This window comes from Pongo pygmaeus, chromosome 4 (assembly GCF_028885625.2).
Source record: "Pongo pygmaeus isolate AG05252 chromosome 4, NHGRI_mPonPyg2-v2.0_pri, whole genome shotgun sequence".
NCBI lineage: Eukaryota > Metazoa > Chordata > Mammalia > Primates > Hominidae > Pongo > Pongo pygmaeus.
Genome location: NC_072377.2, coordinates 5259960 through 5277134, shown reverse-complemented (window position 1 = coordinate 5277134; position 17175 = coordinate 5259960). Strand labels below are relative to the sequence as shown.

General features: G+C 45.1%; 1 protein-coding gene across 6 annotated transcripts in view; it reads right to left on the bottom strand.

Moving 5' to 3' along the window:
- ADAMTS16 (ADAM metallopeptidase with thrombospondin type 1 motif 16) overlaps window positions 1–17175 on the bottom strand; it is a 174912-nt gene that overhangs the window by 47906 nt on the left and 109831 nt on the right. For all 6 annotated transcript variants that reach the window (XR_010126359.1, XM_063664644.1, XM_063664645.1 and 3 more), the window contains exon 18: window positions 8875–9001. Coding sequence is in view for 5 of the 6 variants with exons in the window: in XM_063664644.1 (XP_063520714.1) it covers window positions 8875–9001 (127 nt within the window). In the remaining variant the exon portion in view is untranslated. The remainder of the gene's footprint in view (window positions 1–8874; window positions 9002–17175) is intronic.

The window sequence follows — 17175 nt, the reverse complement described above, 5'->3', positions numbered from 1 at the left end:
CCGCGAAGGTGTGTGATTAGTGTTAATGCTTCGAAAACGAGAGTTAAGATGAATGACCCGGAGAGCCACTCCATTTAGATAAACTGAGAAGTATAAAGGGAATAAATATTTGTGTGATTTATCATCCATGTTTCAAAAGCAAGTGATAAAAAGGCCTGATTCATGCTAGAATGCAGATGGAGGCGGGGCAGCTGTGGGAGGGCCATAGGCTGCTCATCTGGGCAGCGCCCGCGCAGGGAGGAGGCTCCGTGTGAGGGAGGAGCGGGAGAAGCGGGAGCCAGAGGCTGTGCAGCTCCCCCCGTCCTGGAGGAGCAGCTGGGAATTGCTGATGCCTGTTATTTCTCCAGGATACTCCTGCTGGCCGAGGCTGCACAGCCATTTTAAGAGAATCTCCAGCAAGAAGACTTCTAGACACCCAACACCCTACCCCCTGCAGAGATTTATGATTTAGGGGATCCCATCTGGCAATGCAATTGCAGGAGCCCGCGAGGCTGCAGGATGACCTCTGGGTGCTGAGGAGGAGGTTGGGGCTCCAGCCAGCACAGCAGGTTTCCTTTTTCATTTAAGTTAAAAGTGAGAAGGCTGTGGATTAAGATGTTTTACAGGTTCCACCCCTCAATCCTTGTGGGACCCTCCTTCAAGGTGAACATGAAACACCAGATCACACCCCACTGAGCCCCACTTAGTGTCAGACAGAGCACAAACTGTGGGGAAGGAGAGCGCGGCTTATTCCCTCGGGGCTGTGGCTCCAGCTTTGCCAGGCTGCTGAGGACACAGCTCAGAGCACCTGCAGCCTAGAGGCCAGGGAAGCTTCGCAGGGAGACAGAATTCAGTAAGAAAGATGCACACTCCATCCTCAGAGAAACGGAACATGGGTTTCCTGACCATTTAATCAGGAACAAAAAATTGTTAGTATCAAGGACATAATAGAAATATATTTTGCATTTCAGAAGAAAAGTAAAGCAACATTTTAAATTAAAATCTATGTTCCCAACTCAATTGTTAAAATAATACAATGAAACAACAATCCCCAAGGGTTGATATACACCATGTAGGTCCATTATTCTGTGTTTTTACTGAGGATAGTTTTGCTTTATAGACTAAATACATAACTGTTGTGAATTTCTTTCTTCTTTTACAGCAACAATAATCATAGCCAAGATTTAGTGAGTATTTATCACACCTGAGAGCGTTTACGTGGAATCCTCACCTTATCCTAGGAGACAGAAGACCTGGAACATGCCTGAAGTGGGGAAGGCAGGGTCGAGCCCAGGGAGGCAGGCAGTGTCACGGCTGCACCTTTAACAAGGTGCAATGCCACCCAGCGCCTTTGTCTGACTCTGGCCCATGGACATAACCCCTGCCAACCGGGCCACTCCATAGAAAGAATTCCAGTGCAGGAGAGTTGTGGGAAGGGAGCCTGGAGATCTTGTTTCTCCTGTGAGACAGAAATTTACTAAGCCCCACGTGCGATCAGGCCCTGGCTATTTGTGGGCGATGGACGGGGAGATGCACTTGGTTCTCCTTAAGATTTTCCCAGACAGGAAAGCATGGCATTGGTTCACAGAGAGGCTTCTGTATTGTCTCAAAGTTTCCCCTTTCAGAGGGCAATATGAACATTCCAAAATATGAGGTCCACATGTCAAAGGGTGCCATCAGATGGAGGGCTCCAGGGTTGACTGAAGTGGATTTGGGACAGCCTCAGTCTCATGTTTCTACTTGCTGTCAGATACATCAGTTCCAGCTTCCCCTAGACTGGCCCTCTCCTGCTGAACTGCACCTTTTCTTCCAGCACACAGTGCTCTTGACAGCATGTGTGTGCTCAACCGTGTTTGAAAGGTCAAGTGTAGAAGATAGGACACAGCAGAACACAGGGATGTCTTTGGCTCTGAATCTCTCAATACCAGAAAGATCAAGCATAGAGAGGCGGAGGCAGAGGAGGCCCAGCCAGAAAAACAATAGGAACCACAGGGTGAAATGGGTCACTTATATGGAAAAAATAGTAACTTCCGAAGGCTCCTCTAGAGGCTTGGGACCATCTGCCCTTTGTGATGGGAGGGAGGGCAGAGCAGCGGGGTTGGAGGCACAGGGAGATTCTGGCAAGAGGAAGAGCTGGTCATTGTTTCCTTCTCTTTAGTCTGAGGTCCCCAGGTGGAGAGTGTGGGGCAGGGAGATGGAGGAGATTGCAGGTGATGTGAACCCAATGTCCTGGGAGGTGGGGAGCAAATGACCCAGGGGCAGGTGTAAGGACTGTGTACCATCCTTGGGTGACCACACTTTTAGAGTGATAACATGGGATTTTGAGGGTAGCATTTACTGCTGAGTTCCATGTGCAGAGTGGGTCAAGAGTTGGGGGTATCCAGGCTGAGGTGACCAGGGTAGTATAGGGGAGTGAGGGTGAAGCAAGGCAGCTTAGGTACTGGTGAGGGGAGGGTTCCAGCACTGCCATGGATTCTGGCCTGGGTGGGGGCTCCGGGGTCCTGGGCAGTGAGCGGTGGGAAGATCAGCCATGCAGTGAGACAGAAGGACAACTTCAGTGTGGATCTTGAAGCATAGGAGCTGCATGACAAGAGGCATGGCCTGTCTGGAGAGGGATGTTAAGGACCGAGAGGTCACAGGTGAGGTGTGTATGAGCTCAGAATGTGGCTGAGCTGCACCAACTAGACACAGCAGGCATGGCTTAACAAGGGAGGGAGCGGTTCCCTTTGTGCGAGTCTGAGCTGGTGGGCAGTTGTGGGGTGGGGGAGCACAGTCCTTCTCCAGGTCAGCAGGCTCAACTACCTCCGTCTTGGCCCTCTACTCCCCTAGGAGGTGACCCCTGCCTGAAGGGCTGCAGCTGTTCACTAAGGCCAGGCCCTGCTGCAGCCACAGAGGTGGACAGAGAACGAGGAAGGAGCAGCTGCCTCTTGAGGGCTCAGCATGGATGGCACAGGCTCACATCCCACGGGCCAGACCTCAGCCTGGGAGGACAGAAACAGTGTCCAGTCGGGATCCCTGTGCATGTGGGTGTATGCAGTGTATGGGGCAGTGGCTTCTATTAACAAAGATGGGAAGGAGAAATGGACCTTGAGGGATACCTCTGGGCAGTTATTGTTGATAGCAGGAGTGAGAGACTGAATCAGGGGAGGCCATTTGAGTGGACAGTCAAGGAACAGAGAGGTAGGTGCGTTGGAAGGATCCCACAGGTGGATTTAGTGTTGACAAGCTGACCACAGCAGTAGCAGTCGCAGTTGCAGTAGCTGTGGTGACCGAGTGTCTGATGAGACCTTCGTCTGCAGTGCTATGGTGAGTCAAGGATACCAAAAATGCTCCTATCTTGGGGTCTTCCCAGGGGAGCTCCTGAAGGAGGGTGACGTGAGGCAGATACTTTACATGGGAGATACGTGGGAACATACAAATGTGGTTTAGATGTATTAAGGAACAGTTGATTCCAGAAGATTTGTGAGTCTGAGTAGTGCCTATTTCTCAATGGTGGCAATCCAGACAGGATCTGTCAAGCTTCTCTACAGAACAGCCCCAAGGGAGAGTGGGGTCACAGAGCTTCTAATCTTGGGATGTGACTGCACACATTTTCTTTTTGTCATCTCACAGCCAGGAAAACTGAGGCATAAACAGGTGCAGCCACTTCCCCAAGGCCACACCACAAGCCTAAAGTGTCTCTTCCTGGCCTAATGGGACCATGGTTCATCCACATCTCCTACGAACACCTATTAAGGTCCCACGTGAGCCAGGCACGATTCTCATCCCTTGGGATGTGTCAGTGGACAAAGCAAAGATCTGATTCTGATATGGGAGTGGGGCAGGGAAGTGCTGGGAGGAGAAGGGGGCATCCCTGGTGAGGGCTCCACTCTCGGGCCTGTGCCCATGGACCTAGGTGAGGACAGGCATTTCTGTTTTCATGCCCAAATGTTGCATTTTCCAAGACCAGCCTGGCCCACCATGCCCCCATCCTGTGCCTACAAAATCCCTGAGACCCTAGCCAGCACACAGACAAGCGGCTGGACGTCGAGAGAAACATATTGGTGGAAGAACACACAAGCGGTTGGACATCGAGAGAAACACATCGGCGGAGGGGCACGCTGCAGATGCACCAGCAGATGCCGGCAGGCCATCAACCAGAGTTTGTCTGGGATGGTCGGAGGAGAACTCAGCCATGGAGCAGCCCAACTCCAGGGGAAAGACCACTTTCCCATTCCATCCCCTTTCTGGCTCCCCATTCACCTCGCTGAGAGCTACCTCCACTCAATAAAACCTTGTACTCATTCTCCAAGCCCACGTGTGATCCAATTTTTCCAGCACACCAAGGCGATAACCCAGGATACAGAAAGGCTTCTGTCCTTGGGATAAGGCAGAGAGTCTAATTGAGCTGATTAACACAAGCTGCCTAGGGATGGCAAAATTAGAAGAGCACACTGTAACACATGCCCACTGGGAGTTCAGGAGCTGTAAACATTCACCCTTAGACATTGCTATGGGGTCGGAGCCCCACAGCCTGCCCATCTGCCTGCTCCCCCTAGAGGTTTGAGCAGCGGGCCACCAAAGAAGTGAGTCACGCCCTCATCGCACAGCTTGTGATGGGGAAAAGGGAGTTCCTCCCATTTCAATTCCAGAGATTTTTTCCACATAGTTAGTATGAAAATTCTCCACCAGGAACAAAGATTTATCTAAATGAATACAAGAGGTGAGGATGTCATTCTTGGATAATGGTTGGTGGTAAGGGCAATTTTGCCTGACCACATAAGGCTGCTTAGATTTCCATTATTGAAATTCAATAATCGTATTACAGTCTCGCTTGGAAAGCGACGTTTTGACAGATTTAAAACAGGGTAAGACAATATAGAAACAGCAAACCACTAAGAGTGACAGTAAACAAGAGCCACATAATCGTTGAGCATGTTCTACCTGAGGTTGGGTTGAAGAAGAAGTCTGGGTAACACCAGGAGGAGGAAAGCTCCCTTTTCACTGGGGCCAGCCCCAAAATCCCAGGTTACCTCTTGCAGTGAGTGTCAAGGAGGACGTCCCTTTGGGCAGTATGGGGGAGGTGGCAAGAAAGAAAACAAACAACCAACAAGCAGATTGCAACAAGGGGCAACCATGATTTAAATAAACTCTTCTGCTCTTTCCAAGAAAGCACTGAAGCAGCTGCCAGCATTCTCCCCATGCGGTAGGGCGGAGGTCCGTCCTAGGGAAAGGATGTAGTTGCTCCCATCTGCCGTTGCTTTTGCTTCTCTCTGCTGCCCTGGGGCCACCAGCTCTCCTGCTTTCTATGCCTTGTCCTGTGGGGTTTGCAGATGCAAAGGGGCCTCTTCAGGGGTGTCCCAACTATCACTTCCTATCTGAATTATATGATACCTCAAAGCACACAATTAGGAGCCCAGACATTGGTAGCTTGTTCCTGTGTTGGGGTGAGTTTTCTCTAGCATTCTCTCTAGATGGGCTTCACAGAGTAGACCAGGGCCGACTAGACTGCAAGGGTATGCTTGATCCACTAACATGACTAGCTTGAGAAATAGCATGTAAGCACTCAACATTTCCAATTATCCTGAGATTTAACATCCTGATGGATTTATTTCCACATGGAACTAGTAACCCTAGTCTCTCCTGCATGTGAAAGTCACACACACACACATACACACACACACACACTTCTTTAAGCCTAATCTAGTGGTTTCCCCACTTCACAGCACTGGTAACTAGGTGCCTTGAGGGACCACAGATGCTTCTCCCTTAACAAACCTGGACTAAACACAGTATGGAAAGAGGAATTCAGCATAGGAAGTGATGCTCCCAACTTCCATATGGCAAGGCAAGGACCTGCAATCAAGGTCACAGTGATGTCAACACCAACTGGAACACAAGCAGACCCCACTGTCCGGGGAGCAGGGGGTGTGAGGTCAAGTTGGTGCAGCAGTTAACAATGCTCTGTCCTTGGCCAAACTCTAGCCAGGTTCCTCTGAGCCCACTTCACCACAAGGCCTCACCTTGGCTTATAAAGTCATGATCAAACATCAACATGGTTTCTAACAGCTCAAGGCTACATCCCTAAGATAACCCCAGCCCCTCTTAAAGTGCCTGTCTGAGAAATCTCAAGGCTTCCCAAAGAATTTCCTGTTTGTTCTGGCTGACACCCGAAGATAGGACCCCTGTCTCCCAGTCTCTGTGGAAAGGTGGGAGCCTCACTTCTATGATCGCCAGTTCATAGAAACTGAGATAGATTTCACAAGGACCAACCCTTCTTCATGCTTTTTGCAGTTCTTCACCTCCCCAACTCGCCCTAGTTCGGCCCCTCCCCTCTCTTCTATTCTCCCTGTAAAATGTCCAGTCCCTCTGTGCTGATCGAAGGTAGTTCACTTCAGGCCACAATCTTTTCCCTATTGCAGCAGGGATCACTGACTAAAATCTGTCCTGACCACCTTACCTAGTGTTTGGCTTTGTTTGTCTTTGACACAACTCAGCAAGGGGCCTCCATTTCCTTCGGACAGGAAAGTCACTTTTGCCGACAATGGTGCCATGCTACATACTGCCTCAGCCAGCCATGGGGTTTATTTCCTAAACGATGAGGGTGTGTCTGTATTTGGTGTGTCATTCCAGGCACAGAGGGAGCCCCTGGTGAGCGAGCTGTGCTCTTGTCATGGAGCTCAGCACAGGCTGGAGGCCTGTCTGGGTAGGAAAGGCCAGCAGCCAGCTCTCCTGCAGTGGCCCACAGGGTTGGCTCACGGACAGCTGAGGGCCGTGGAGCATCATCGTGTGTGTGCATCAACTCCACAGGCCCTGGCTGACACTGGGAAGAGTCCCTCAGAGGGTGTCCCATGCCTCAGTGTGCGGCATCTTAAGCACTTAACTTCTTGTGTAAATTCCGACTGCATCTCTCTCGATAGCAGATCGTGGGAAGTGGTGGTTCAGGAAACGTGGCTGAGGCACGGCTGGTGGCTTTATAAGGTGACAGGTCCCCGATCACATCAGGGGCAGGTGTGCTCAGAGGACAAGATCTTCCCAGGGAGGTGTCCTCCTTACTGTGATTGCAAGAGGGGTGCTGGCCCTTCAAATGTTGGTAATTGACCTCCTTCCCTTTACTGAGAGAGAGAGACCAGAGGTAACACATCCAAAAGGAGACAGTGCCTCCCAACTTCCTGTATTTTATCGCCTCGGGGAGAGTACCCAGCTTCATGCTTTTGAGGCACAGTTCAGCAAACTTGGGATCAATTTGCCAGCTACTGTGGATCTTTATCAAAATGTATTAGATTATCTTGTATTAAGTCTTTCAGTGCCTTGAGCTATTTGAAAGATCTAGTTGGAGTTAGAATTTCATTCTGTAAATATGTGATCTCAGGTGGTTTTTAATAGAGGCAGGAGGCAGAGAAATCCTAGGCAGACAGGGGCAGGTCCCCTGTGAAACCCCAGCTTCAAGCCAAAAGCAACCTGAAACCCACAGACCAGAGCGAGAACTTCCATTCCTGTTTGCCTGCTCTCTTTCGATTGGTTCTTTCTCAATAATGCCTTTTAAGCAATCAAATGTTGCCCTTTCCAATAGTACATATGGCTTGGCCTGCCCCCATCCTGTGCCTCTAAAGACCCCAGGCTCAGTTGGTAGAGGGGAGATGGCCTGACTTGGGGGAGGAGACCTGCTGACTTTGGGAGAAGATGGCCTGCCATTCTCATCCCCTCTGCAGCTACTCTCTCTGCTGAGAGCTATTTTTATCCCTTGATTAAATTCTCCGCCCTCACCATCCTTCAGTGGTCAAGCATGACCTCATTCTTCTTGGGTGCTGGACAAGAGCTTGGGGCCCACTGAGTGTGGGTACCAGAAAGGCTGGCCCTTTGCCCCCGCTGGTGGAGGGCAGCTGCCCCACACTACAGGGTCAGGGGCTGACTGAGCTGCTAACACACCTCCGTCCATTGGGCTGTGGATGATGGAACTAAAAGAGCTAATTAGCACATTAACACCCCCTCTGGGGATTTGGGGTCACGGGCACCCTTGCCTGGGTACCACTGTGTTCCCCTCCAGGCAACACGCCTGGTCTGGCTGCGGGCTCTGCGTGGTGCTTGTTCCTGTGTCTTCAGAGTGACCAGCTGGATCCTGTACTCATTTGCTCACATGCTCCCTCCCACAAGGGGCTGAGTTCAGGAGGCCAAGTAGAGAGGCACCCCTGCTGGGAGTCCAGCAAAGAGCTTGAGAAAAATCCTGCCTTGGTTTTCACAACCTTCTGTGACATGTCCCACGTAAAGATGAAGAAAGTGAAGACCAGAGGGATGAAGACTTTGCCCAGACGTGATGGCTCCTGACAGTGCAGCAGGACCATGGCTGCTTCAAGGGGCGCTTCCCCACCTCCTGCCTCTGAGAACCCGAGCTTGGGTTTAGGAACTCCTAGGGTCAGTAGCAGTGAGGGTAGAGTGGATGACAAGAGCCCTGGCTTTCTGTGGCTCCAGCCCTCACACCTGTATGTTTGCAAGGCACTGAGGAATTCAGGGTCCCTTCCCCACTGGCAGGCCTTGTGATGGGTTCTTCCAGCAAGTTTCATTCGGCAAGAAAAGCACACACTAGTGGACAGGACAGCAGGCTAAGAGAGAATGCATCATTATCACCATAGCGTGTTATCACTCCTGCCAGCCTGCAACCAATTAAAGCACAAATACAACAAACAGGACGCCATTCTAAGAATGTCCACTTACAGTCACAAGAATTTCCAGACCACTTCCCGCCTAAACACACTCTCTAGGTCCCTTGTCCAGGCAGCTCTTGTCCCCTTTGCTTCTCCACTGTTATGAGTGACATGATGGCAATCAGCACTTCTCTCTCGAAATCAGGAGCTGCAAGACTCGCTGAGCACATCTGCAAACTGGGAAACCTGCTCTGATGAACACGATGCTTCTTACCTGGGAGGACAGGCGGATACTTTGCAAGGCACCAGCCCCGTGACAGGTCGGGTCTTGGGATTGCAGAAGGACGTATTTACTTGAAACTTCAGGTCTCTGTAGCAGCCCTCTCTCACCGTCATCTGTCCTGTAGGAAAGGATGAAATGTAGAATAAAGACTCACATGCATGCCCCACAGTAAAAGGCAGATGATGAGCTAATAAAATCTCTTTCAAAAAATCTTAGCCATACTGGCATGTCTTTGTGTTAATGACCAACTGGCCAACTATTAATATTCCACTTTTCTGATCTGTCTTCATAAGCTGTAATTCGTGAATTTCATTCATTCTAAGATACACATATTTTCCCTCCATATTTTTATATTTACATCTTTAAAGTCAACATTTGTTTTGCGATTGATGTCATCATACATTTGCTGAAATTTACCTGTTTCTTTTCTACTCTTTCCATAGTTGAAAACACTGGTGGATTTTCAGCAGAAACACCAATATTAAATACACCTGTTCCACATTTCCATTTGAGATGACAAGAAGAAACAGAAATAAATCAGCAGGAAACAGAGACAACAAAATAACAAGCAGTTTGTCACCAGAGAATTCACAGAGCTAAATCTGAAAGGCTAAGTTTAACAAAATCCTGACTTAGGTGTTGTATAGAAGGAAGTCAATGGAAATGGAAGTTTGTTTGATTCTCAGCCTCTATCTATTTAAGACTTTGTGAACATTCCTATATTTGTTCAATATTTCAATTAATTAAATTTATCCCAAAGGGACTTTAACTTAAGTGAGGTACCAGGAATAGTCAATTCATTGAGATAGAAAGTAGAATGATGCTGGCCAGGGTCTTGGAGGAGAGGGAATTGGGAGCTAATGTCTAATGGACAGAAAGTTTCCATTTGAGAAGATGAAAAAGTTCTGGAGACAATGGTGGTGATGGTTGTACAACAATGTGAATGTACTTAATAGTACTAAAATGTACATTCAAAAATAGTGAAAATAGCAAATTTTACATATACTTTGCCACAATAAAAAAGAGACACTTTGGGCAGCCGAGGCGGGTGGATCACGAAGAGAGGGGATCGAGGCCATCCTGGCCAACATGGTGAAACTCCGTCTCTACTAAAAATACAAAAATTAGCTGGGCGTGGTGGCACGTGCCTGTATTCCCAGCTATCAGGAGACTGAGGCAGGAGAATCGCTGGAACCAGGTAGTTGGAGGTTGCAGTGAGCAGAGATCATGCCACTGCACTCCAGCCTGGTGGCAGAGAAAGACTGACCAAAAAAAAAAAAAAAAAAAAAGAGGCTATAACTAAAAGACACTTTGAGGAATGATATTAAAGAGTGAATGCAGCACCAGGCATGGTGGCTCACACCTGTAATCCCAGCACTTTGACAGGCTTAGGCACGTGAATCGCTTGAGTCCAGGAGTTTGAGACCAGCCTGAGCAATGTGGCAAAACCCCATCTCTACAAAAAATACAAAGACTAGCCAGGCATGGTGGCATGCACCTGTAGTCCTAGGTACTCAGGAGGCTGAGAGGAGATCACTTGAGCCTGGAAGGCAGAGGATGCAGTGAGACGAAATGGCACTTCACTGCACTCCAGCCTGTATGACAGAGGGAAACCCTGTCTCAAACGAGTTGATGCAGTAGGGGAAAAAATAAATAGAACCAAACTAGTGTTGATTTAAAATTACCACAAAATATATTCAGATCTAAAAGTGATTTTATCACTCCCCTTGGAAATACTGATGAAGAAGTCCTGTGGATTGGGTGGAACACCTGGTCTCATTCCTCTGCAGCCCAAGCCGTGTACAACTCAGATGGACTCAGACAACTCAGAGTTTGCTCATAAGGAAATACAACAAAGAGATTGTCTCAGAGGAGCAAAGGAGCAGACTGTAGACACAAGGCACAAAAATCTCTTATGCCAGTTCCACAGAAGTCAAACCCTTCCTGACTTAAGGAAAACTGAAAGTCTCTAAAATATACATTGAAAACAAGTTTGACATTTTGGGACTGCTTAGTTAAAGGGAGTGGGGCCATTCAGAAGGGAAAGTTACACTCCGTACAGTATCAGTTTTCTCAAGTGTAAAGAGGAGGGCAGCTCTCCTAAGTTCCAAAGCAGGAGCCACTGTAGGAGCTTATGGCTCTAAGCCCCAAACCACCCATTTCCTGAGGTTTAGCCCTTTGAGTGTTGATAAAGCAGAAAGAGTGGTTACATAGTATCCTCACAGTTTGGTAAAACCAGTCATCTCTCTGCTAACTTGGCAGAATTATATATTTAACCCAGGTAAGTGGTTTCCACATGGTGCTCCCTTAAGGTGAATTTTGCAATTATTTCTCTGATTTTAGTGATCTCTGATTAGGAATAGGTTATTTAAAAATGACTTTGATACATACTCTAGAAATGTAAGAAAATTATTTTAACATATTGAGCCTCTTGAAGAAGAATATTTCTATGAAAGAACAAGATTTAAATTCTAGAAATGTAAGAAAATTATTTTAACATATTGAGCCCCTTGCAGAAGAATATTTCTATGAAAGAACAAGATTTAAACCACTATAGACTAAAAGCAAGAGGGCCAAGGAGGCGTCCATTGAAGATGGACCTCGATCCCTTGGGGCAACAGAAAGGCAATACAAGTAAATATTTCCAGCACTCTGGTAAGTCTGTAGCTTCAACATCTGTTCTAAAAGATCAATTTAGGAAAATCAAAGATGGATTTGGGATTGGCCTTTGAGTGTCCAAAGTCTCCCCAGGCAGGTGTAGTGGAGGTTGGGGGAGGGAGCTGCTCAGGGCAGCCTTTGAAAGGAGACGACACAGCAGGGTAAGAGTAACGCTAAAAGAAAACAAAAACTCAGGATTCCAATTCACTACACCAAAAGGAAAAATGAAGCTGAAAGTTGAGTCATGCAAAAAGCTGTCTTTCCTTTTGTTCCTAACAAGAAAGCTGCAGATACAAGGTTAAACATCCCCACTGGTAGCTACTGCATGTTCACCTTATGTCGTGTACAGTGCTGATTTACTGAGTGAGATGAATACTCAATTGATGATTCCCTGCCTGCTCCTTTTCCCTCGCAAACTGTGGATTCAGTAGTGGGACCATAACCTTACTCTTTCCCCTCCAGCCCACTCCTCCCCTTTAAATATTGAAGCTCTCAAAATAAATCATCTCTGGAGAAAGACACAAACCACAGACTGTGTTTCTGGGATTCTGTATTCCTTTCTCCTGGCCTATCCTTAACTTTGGCAAAATAAACTCAATTGATTGAGACTTGTCTCAGATACTTTTTACAGTAAACAGGGTGGACTTCTAGAATTATGATGCTCAGCTGCCTGAACCTCGATTCAACAGATGTGTTCTTGTGTTGGAGACGAGAGCAGAAGTGGAGTCTGCAGAAGCCTGAGTGGTCACAGGATCCTGCATCAGTGATGCTGGACAAGGCTCGGTTACAGCTCAGGTGGGACTCAGCGGGCCAGAGACATGCACAGGTGTGTACAGGATTCACAGTGGCTGTGCACGATGACCCAAATGGCTGCACAGTGGAAGTCACTGTGAAAGGAAGTGATGTCCCAGAAACTTATTGCTGTCAGTGTCTCTGCGATAGTAGTGGACCACCTCTGTAAGCCACCACGTCACACCCAGCACAGACACAGGTAATGAGGGGTGGGCAATAATGTGCCCCAAATACCTCATAGTCAAGGCCTCACAATGGCTCCTGCCCTCAGTAGGGAAGGGCAGCACTCTGTTCTGCATCAGCTTCTGTTTTCCAGCAAATGAATGTCCTTTTAAAAATGGCATTTCCTTTTAAAAATATACATACACATGCACACATTCCTGCCACTCCCAGATTAAAAGCCCATTTTTTCTGTGTTTAAGCTCCGGACTTTCCAGCCTTGCCCTTCTAGCCCTGTGATGCTGTGACCCTGCCCTGCAACCTCTCCTATGTCCTCTGACTCCCCAGGACCATCCACCTGCTGTTCTCTCCACCTGGAGTGCTGTCCTCTACAGCCATGCCTCTGGGCTTCCCCGGCAGGTTTCTTCTCATCCCTTTCAATCAGACTCAAACACCTGCTTCTCTAGATTCCTTGGCTCACCGGTTCTCAAGCTTGAGTTGGTATCAGGGCACCCTGGAAGGGCTCATTCATTAAAATACGGAGTGCCAGGCTCTGCTTCTAGATTTTAGCTGCAGCAGGTCTGTGGCTGGGTCTTAGAATTTGCATTTCTAACAAAGGCTCAGTTGCTACTGCTGATGCTGGACCAAGGACTACACTTTGAGAAGTCTAAGTCTGCTCTGGCCAGTCTTAGAAGCCACCATTGATTTCTATTTCAGTTTACCTAGGTGTGATTAGTACACACAGCTCCTAAGACTCCTGGGATCTCTGGAATATGGAATTTTCAGTCCCCACTCCGCCACCTCACCAACATCCAGAGAGGGGAGAGAGGCTTGAGACTTGGATAATGACTAATGGCTGATGATTGAATCAATCATTCCGATGTGATTCAACCTCTTTAATGACAGAGTTCAGAAAGATTGGTAGTTGGTAAACAAATCCACATGGTGGGGGTGGCACACCCCAACTCCATGGGGTCAAAAGCTCCTGTGCTCAGGACCCTTCAAGATCTCAAGACCTATGTAACGCTTCACAATTTGTAACCTTTGTAGTAAACCCATGATCATAAATCAAGTGGCTTCTTGAGTTTTATGAGCCATTTTAGATTAGCAAACCTGAAAGGGAAAGCCTGTGGGAACCCCTGACTTTGTAGGCAAGTTGTGGGTACCCATGAGACTCAAGACTGGCAACTGGCATCTGAGGGGAGGAAAGTCTTGGGGAATTAAGCTCTTAACACTCTGGGGTCTGATGCTAATTCCAGGTAGTCAGTATCAGAATTGAACTGAATTGTAGGACACCAAGCTAGCAGCATCTAGAGAACTGGAGAACTGGTTGTTAGTGTGGAAAAACCCCACCGATTTGGTGTCAGAGGCTGTGAATAAAAACAGCTCATATCCGTCTAGCTCAGCTTTATGCACATGTGCCCCGAAAAATGATAGCAGTAACATCTTTTCCTCTCAAAGCATCCCAGTTGTTTGCATTACGTTGCGGTTTGCATTATGTTGCGGTTTGCATTACATTGCAGTTTGCATTACGTTGCAGTTTGCATTACATCCCAGTTTGCATCCCAGTAATGCATTACATGGTGACTCTAATTATAAGGTTCTGTTAACATTTGTGTGTCATCTGTGAACAGATTTCTCAGGGGCAGAGTGCATGTGTTATTCATTGTTATAATTTCAGTAGCATCCATGGATTAGTTTGTCACTTCACTTAGTAAGTAGTTTTTGAGCCACTGGGCAATTCTGTTACATTCATTAACTTCTAAGCTTGGACAAGTTAGTAGTGGATTAACTAATACTTATCCCCCCAAACATCATCAAAATAGGGGATATTCTTTTCTTTATATATTACTTAAGGGCAAACTGGGGCACAATTTCAATGACTGACTCATGTATCGATGCTGAGATGCAATTTGAAGATGTTTTATGAACCCACTTTCCACTTGCTAACTAGGGCTGAGAGACTATCAAATTAGAAAAAGAAACAAATGTTTGTTTAAAAATATTCTGCAGGAAATATTACGGACTTCCTTAAGTGTAATAGTTATGATGACCCAATTTAAATAAGAAACATACTGAATAACCATACTATTTTTCTAAAACTGTTAGAAGTCTAATGAATACAGATGAAAATTAATCTGTTCCTTTCCTTACACTTATTTTTCAAGTTTAAAGTCCATTTTTAAATTCTTAACCAAACTCTTAGGAGGTGTGATTCTATAAATAATGGCTTTAGTTTGGTTTCCTGCTTTGAAATTAAAAACGTGAAATTCAAACCTTCTGTTCAAGTCTGAACAAAGAATCATGCCTTTATGGTCATTGATGACTCTGTGCAAAGCACAGTCTCTTAACTAAGCAAATAAGGAATCTGTTTTGCTTTGAAATAGAAACAGAAGTTGGCTTTATTAATGTCCTTAGTTTTCTTTCTTATTGGAGACATTTGTTTGGCTTCACTCTTGAGCTGCCTCAGTGTGGGCAAAGTCCTAGGTCCAAGTCCCAGAACTTTCACCTGTTAATTGGGTAACAAGGAAGTCTGGATCTAGTAAGTCATGTGATCATTTAGTAACAATGTAGTAAAAAAATTTAAAACTCAATGAAAAACACTGTGTTTGTCCAATGTAGGTGCAAGTTTTGCCTCGGCCAGTTATTTTTTTGCTGTGACTTTAGAAATCTTTTGTTTTCCTTAATGAGACATTACTAGCAATTTAGGCAACAACATTCCTTGTTATATAGCACAGCAGTGCATATTGCAAGACTTTTAGCATCCCTGGATCCTGCCCACTAAATGTCAGTAGCATCCCTCTCCCAGTTATCATGGCAACTAAAATACTGCCACAGGTTTCCAAATGCTCCTTATGAGGGACAGTAGAATCTTCAGTTGAGAATGCTGATGGATGACAAGCACATAAGTTAAGTATATAATTAGGAAATAAAAGAGGAATGTAAAGTGTTCCTTTGAGAGTTTTAGCAATTAACAGAAATAGACCAAAAGGAAGATCAGGTAGCAGGTTCCAAAAAAACTTACTTAAGAAAATAATGATGAAAATGCTACGAAAGATAATCTGTGGAATGTAGCTAAAGCAGTATTCAGAGGACAATTCATGGCCTTAAATACTTATGTCAATATATGAGTAAGAATAAAAATAAGTGAACCAGATATTTTTAATTAGGATTTTAGAAATAAAGGATAGCCCAAGAAAGCAAAAAGAGGGATCTGATACAGAAACAAAAGTCAATATATTAGAAACAGAAGTCAGTATGTTGAACATAACATACAACTTTGCATACCTTCTTCTTTTACACTCTCCCCTGTATCACAGGTTCTAAAAATCAGGAGTACATTTTCTAACTCTCCTGTCTGTGAAGCTTTCAGTTAGATCCCACCAATCAGAGGCACTAGCATGAGATTTCAAAGGTGGAAGAGTGAGAAGCCACATGCTCCCATCTCTGGAAGCAGTGGATGTAAGGATGGGCTTTGGCAGATGCAAAGTCTGTGGCCATCTTCAAGCATTTTCCTGGGAAACATTTGCTCCAGTGCTGGATTATCTGTAATCATCACCAGTGATCTCTAAAATTTTCTGCAACTTTCTGGCTTTTCAAAATCCAGAGTAACTCTGAGAGCTACAGATGTCTGGCCTTTACTCCTTCAATCTCTCTATTTTGTAAACAACCAGTCCTCTGTATTAAATAACTTCTTGCTTGAAATACCTAGAAAGGTTTCTATTTTCTTGGTGAAACTGTCACTCATACATTGACTTCATGAAGAAAATAAGTAGTAAGCACAAATATGCAAGATAAGAAATGAGAAAAAGAAAATATTTACATGTAGAAGAAATGAAAATAATCTAATAGGATACTCTTTTCAAATATATAAAATTAAATTTTAAATTATACATTTAAAAAGATGGTTTTCTTAATTAGAAAAACTAATTCCAGAAGGGATAAACAATCTAAGTAGTCCAATTACCACACATAACAATATAAAAATTTATCAAAGATCTAACTCCTTCAAAAAGCAGCAGATTCAGCTGCTTCAAATGTATTTTACCAAATGCTAGGAGATAGTTAACACCAAAGCTATTAAATTGTTCCAGAGCATAAAAAATACACTTAGAGAAATTAATGTAGTATATTTTAGCACACAAAAGAAAACTACAGCTCAATAATACTTAGGAGTATTAATCTGAGAAATACTAAATAAATTAAGAGAAGGTAGGATCAAGTAGCATATTAGAAAGAAATAAATCACCAGATAATGATTCATAGCAGGAATGTAAGGATGGTTCAATGTCAAGAAAATATGTTAATATACTTCACCATTTAATGGATTAAAAGACAAACATAAACTCCATAAATGTAATAAAGTTCAGCATTTCATAAATTTACATAAATTTCATTAATATAAAAATATTAATGAAACAGGCAACAGATGGATATTTACTCACATCAATATATCTGAATATTTGTATGAGTTTGTGTGTTTATGTGTGTATATCTGTATCTACATATGTAAATATACGTACTTGTATGTTTATTTAAACCTAGAAGCTAGCATTATGGGAAACACTAGAAATATTCCCATTAAGGTCAGAAATTAAAAAAAATTATTATAAGTTAAAATTATTTTGGAGATGCTGGCTGACACAATTTGACAAAATAAAAAGAATATAAGGAGTATGAAAG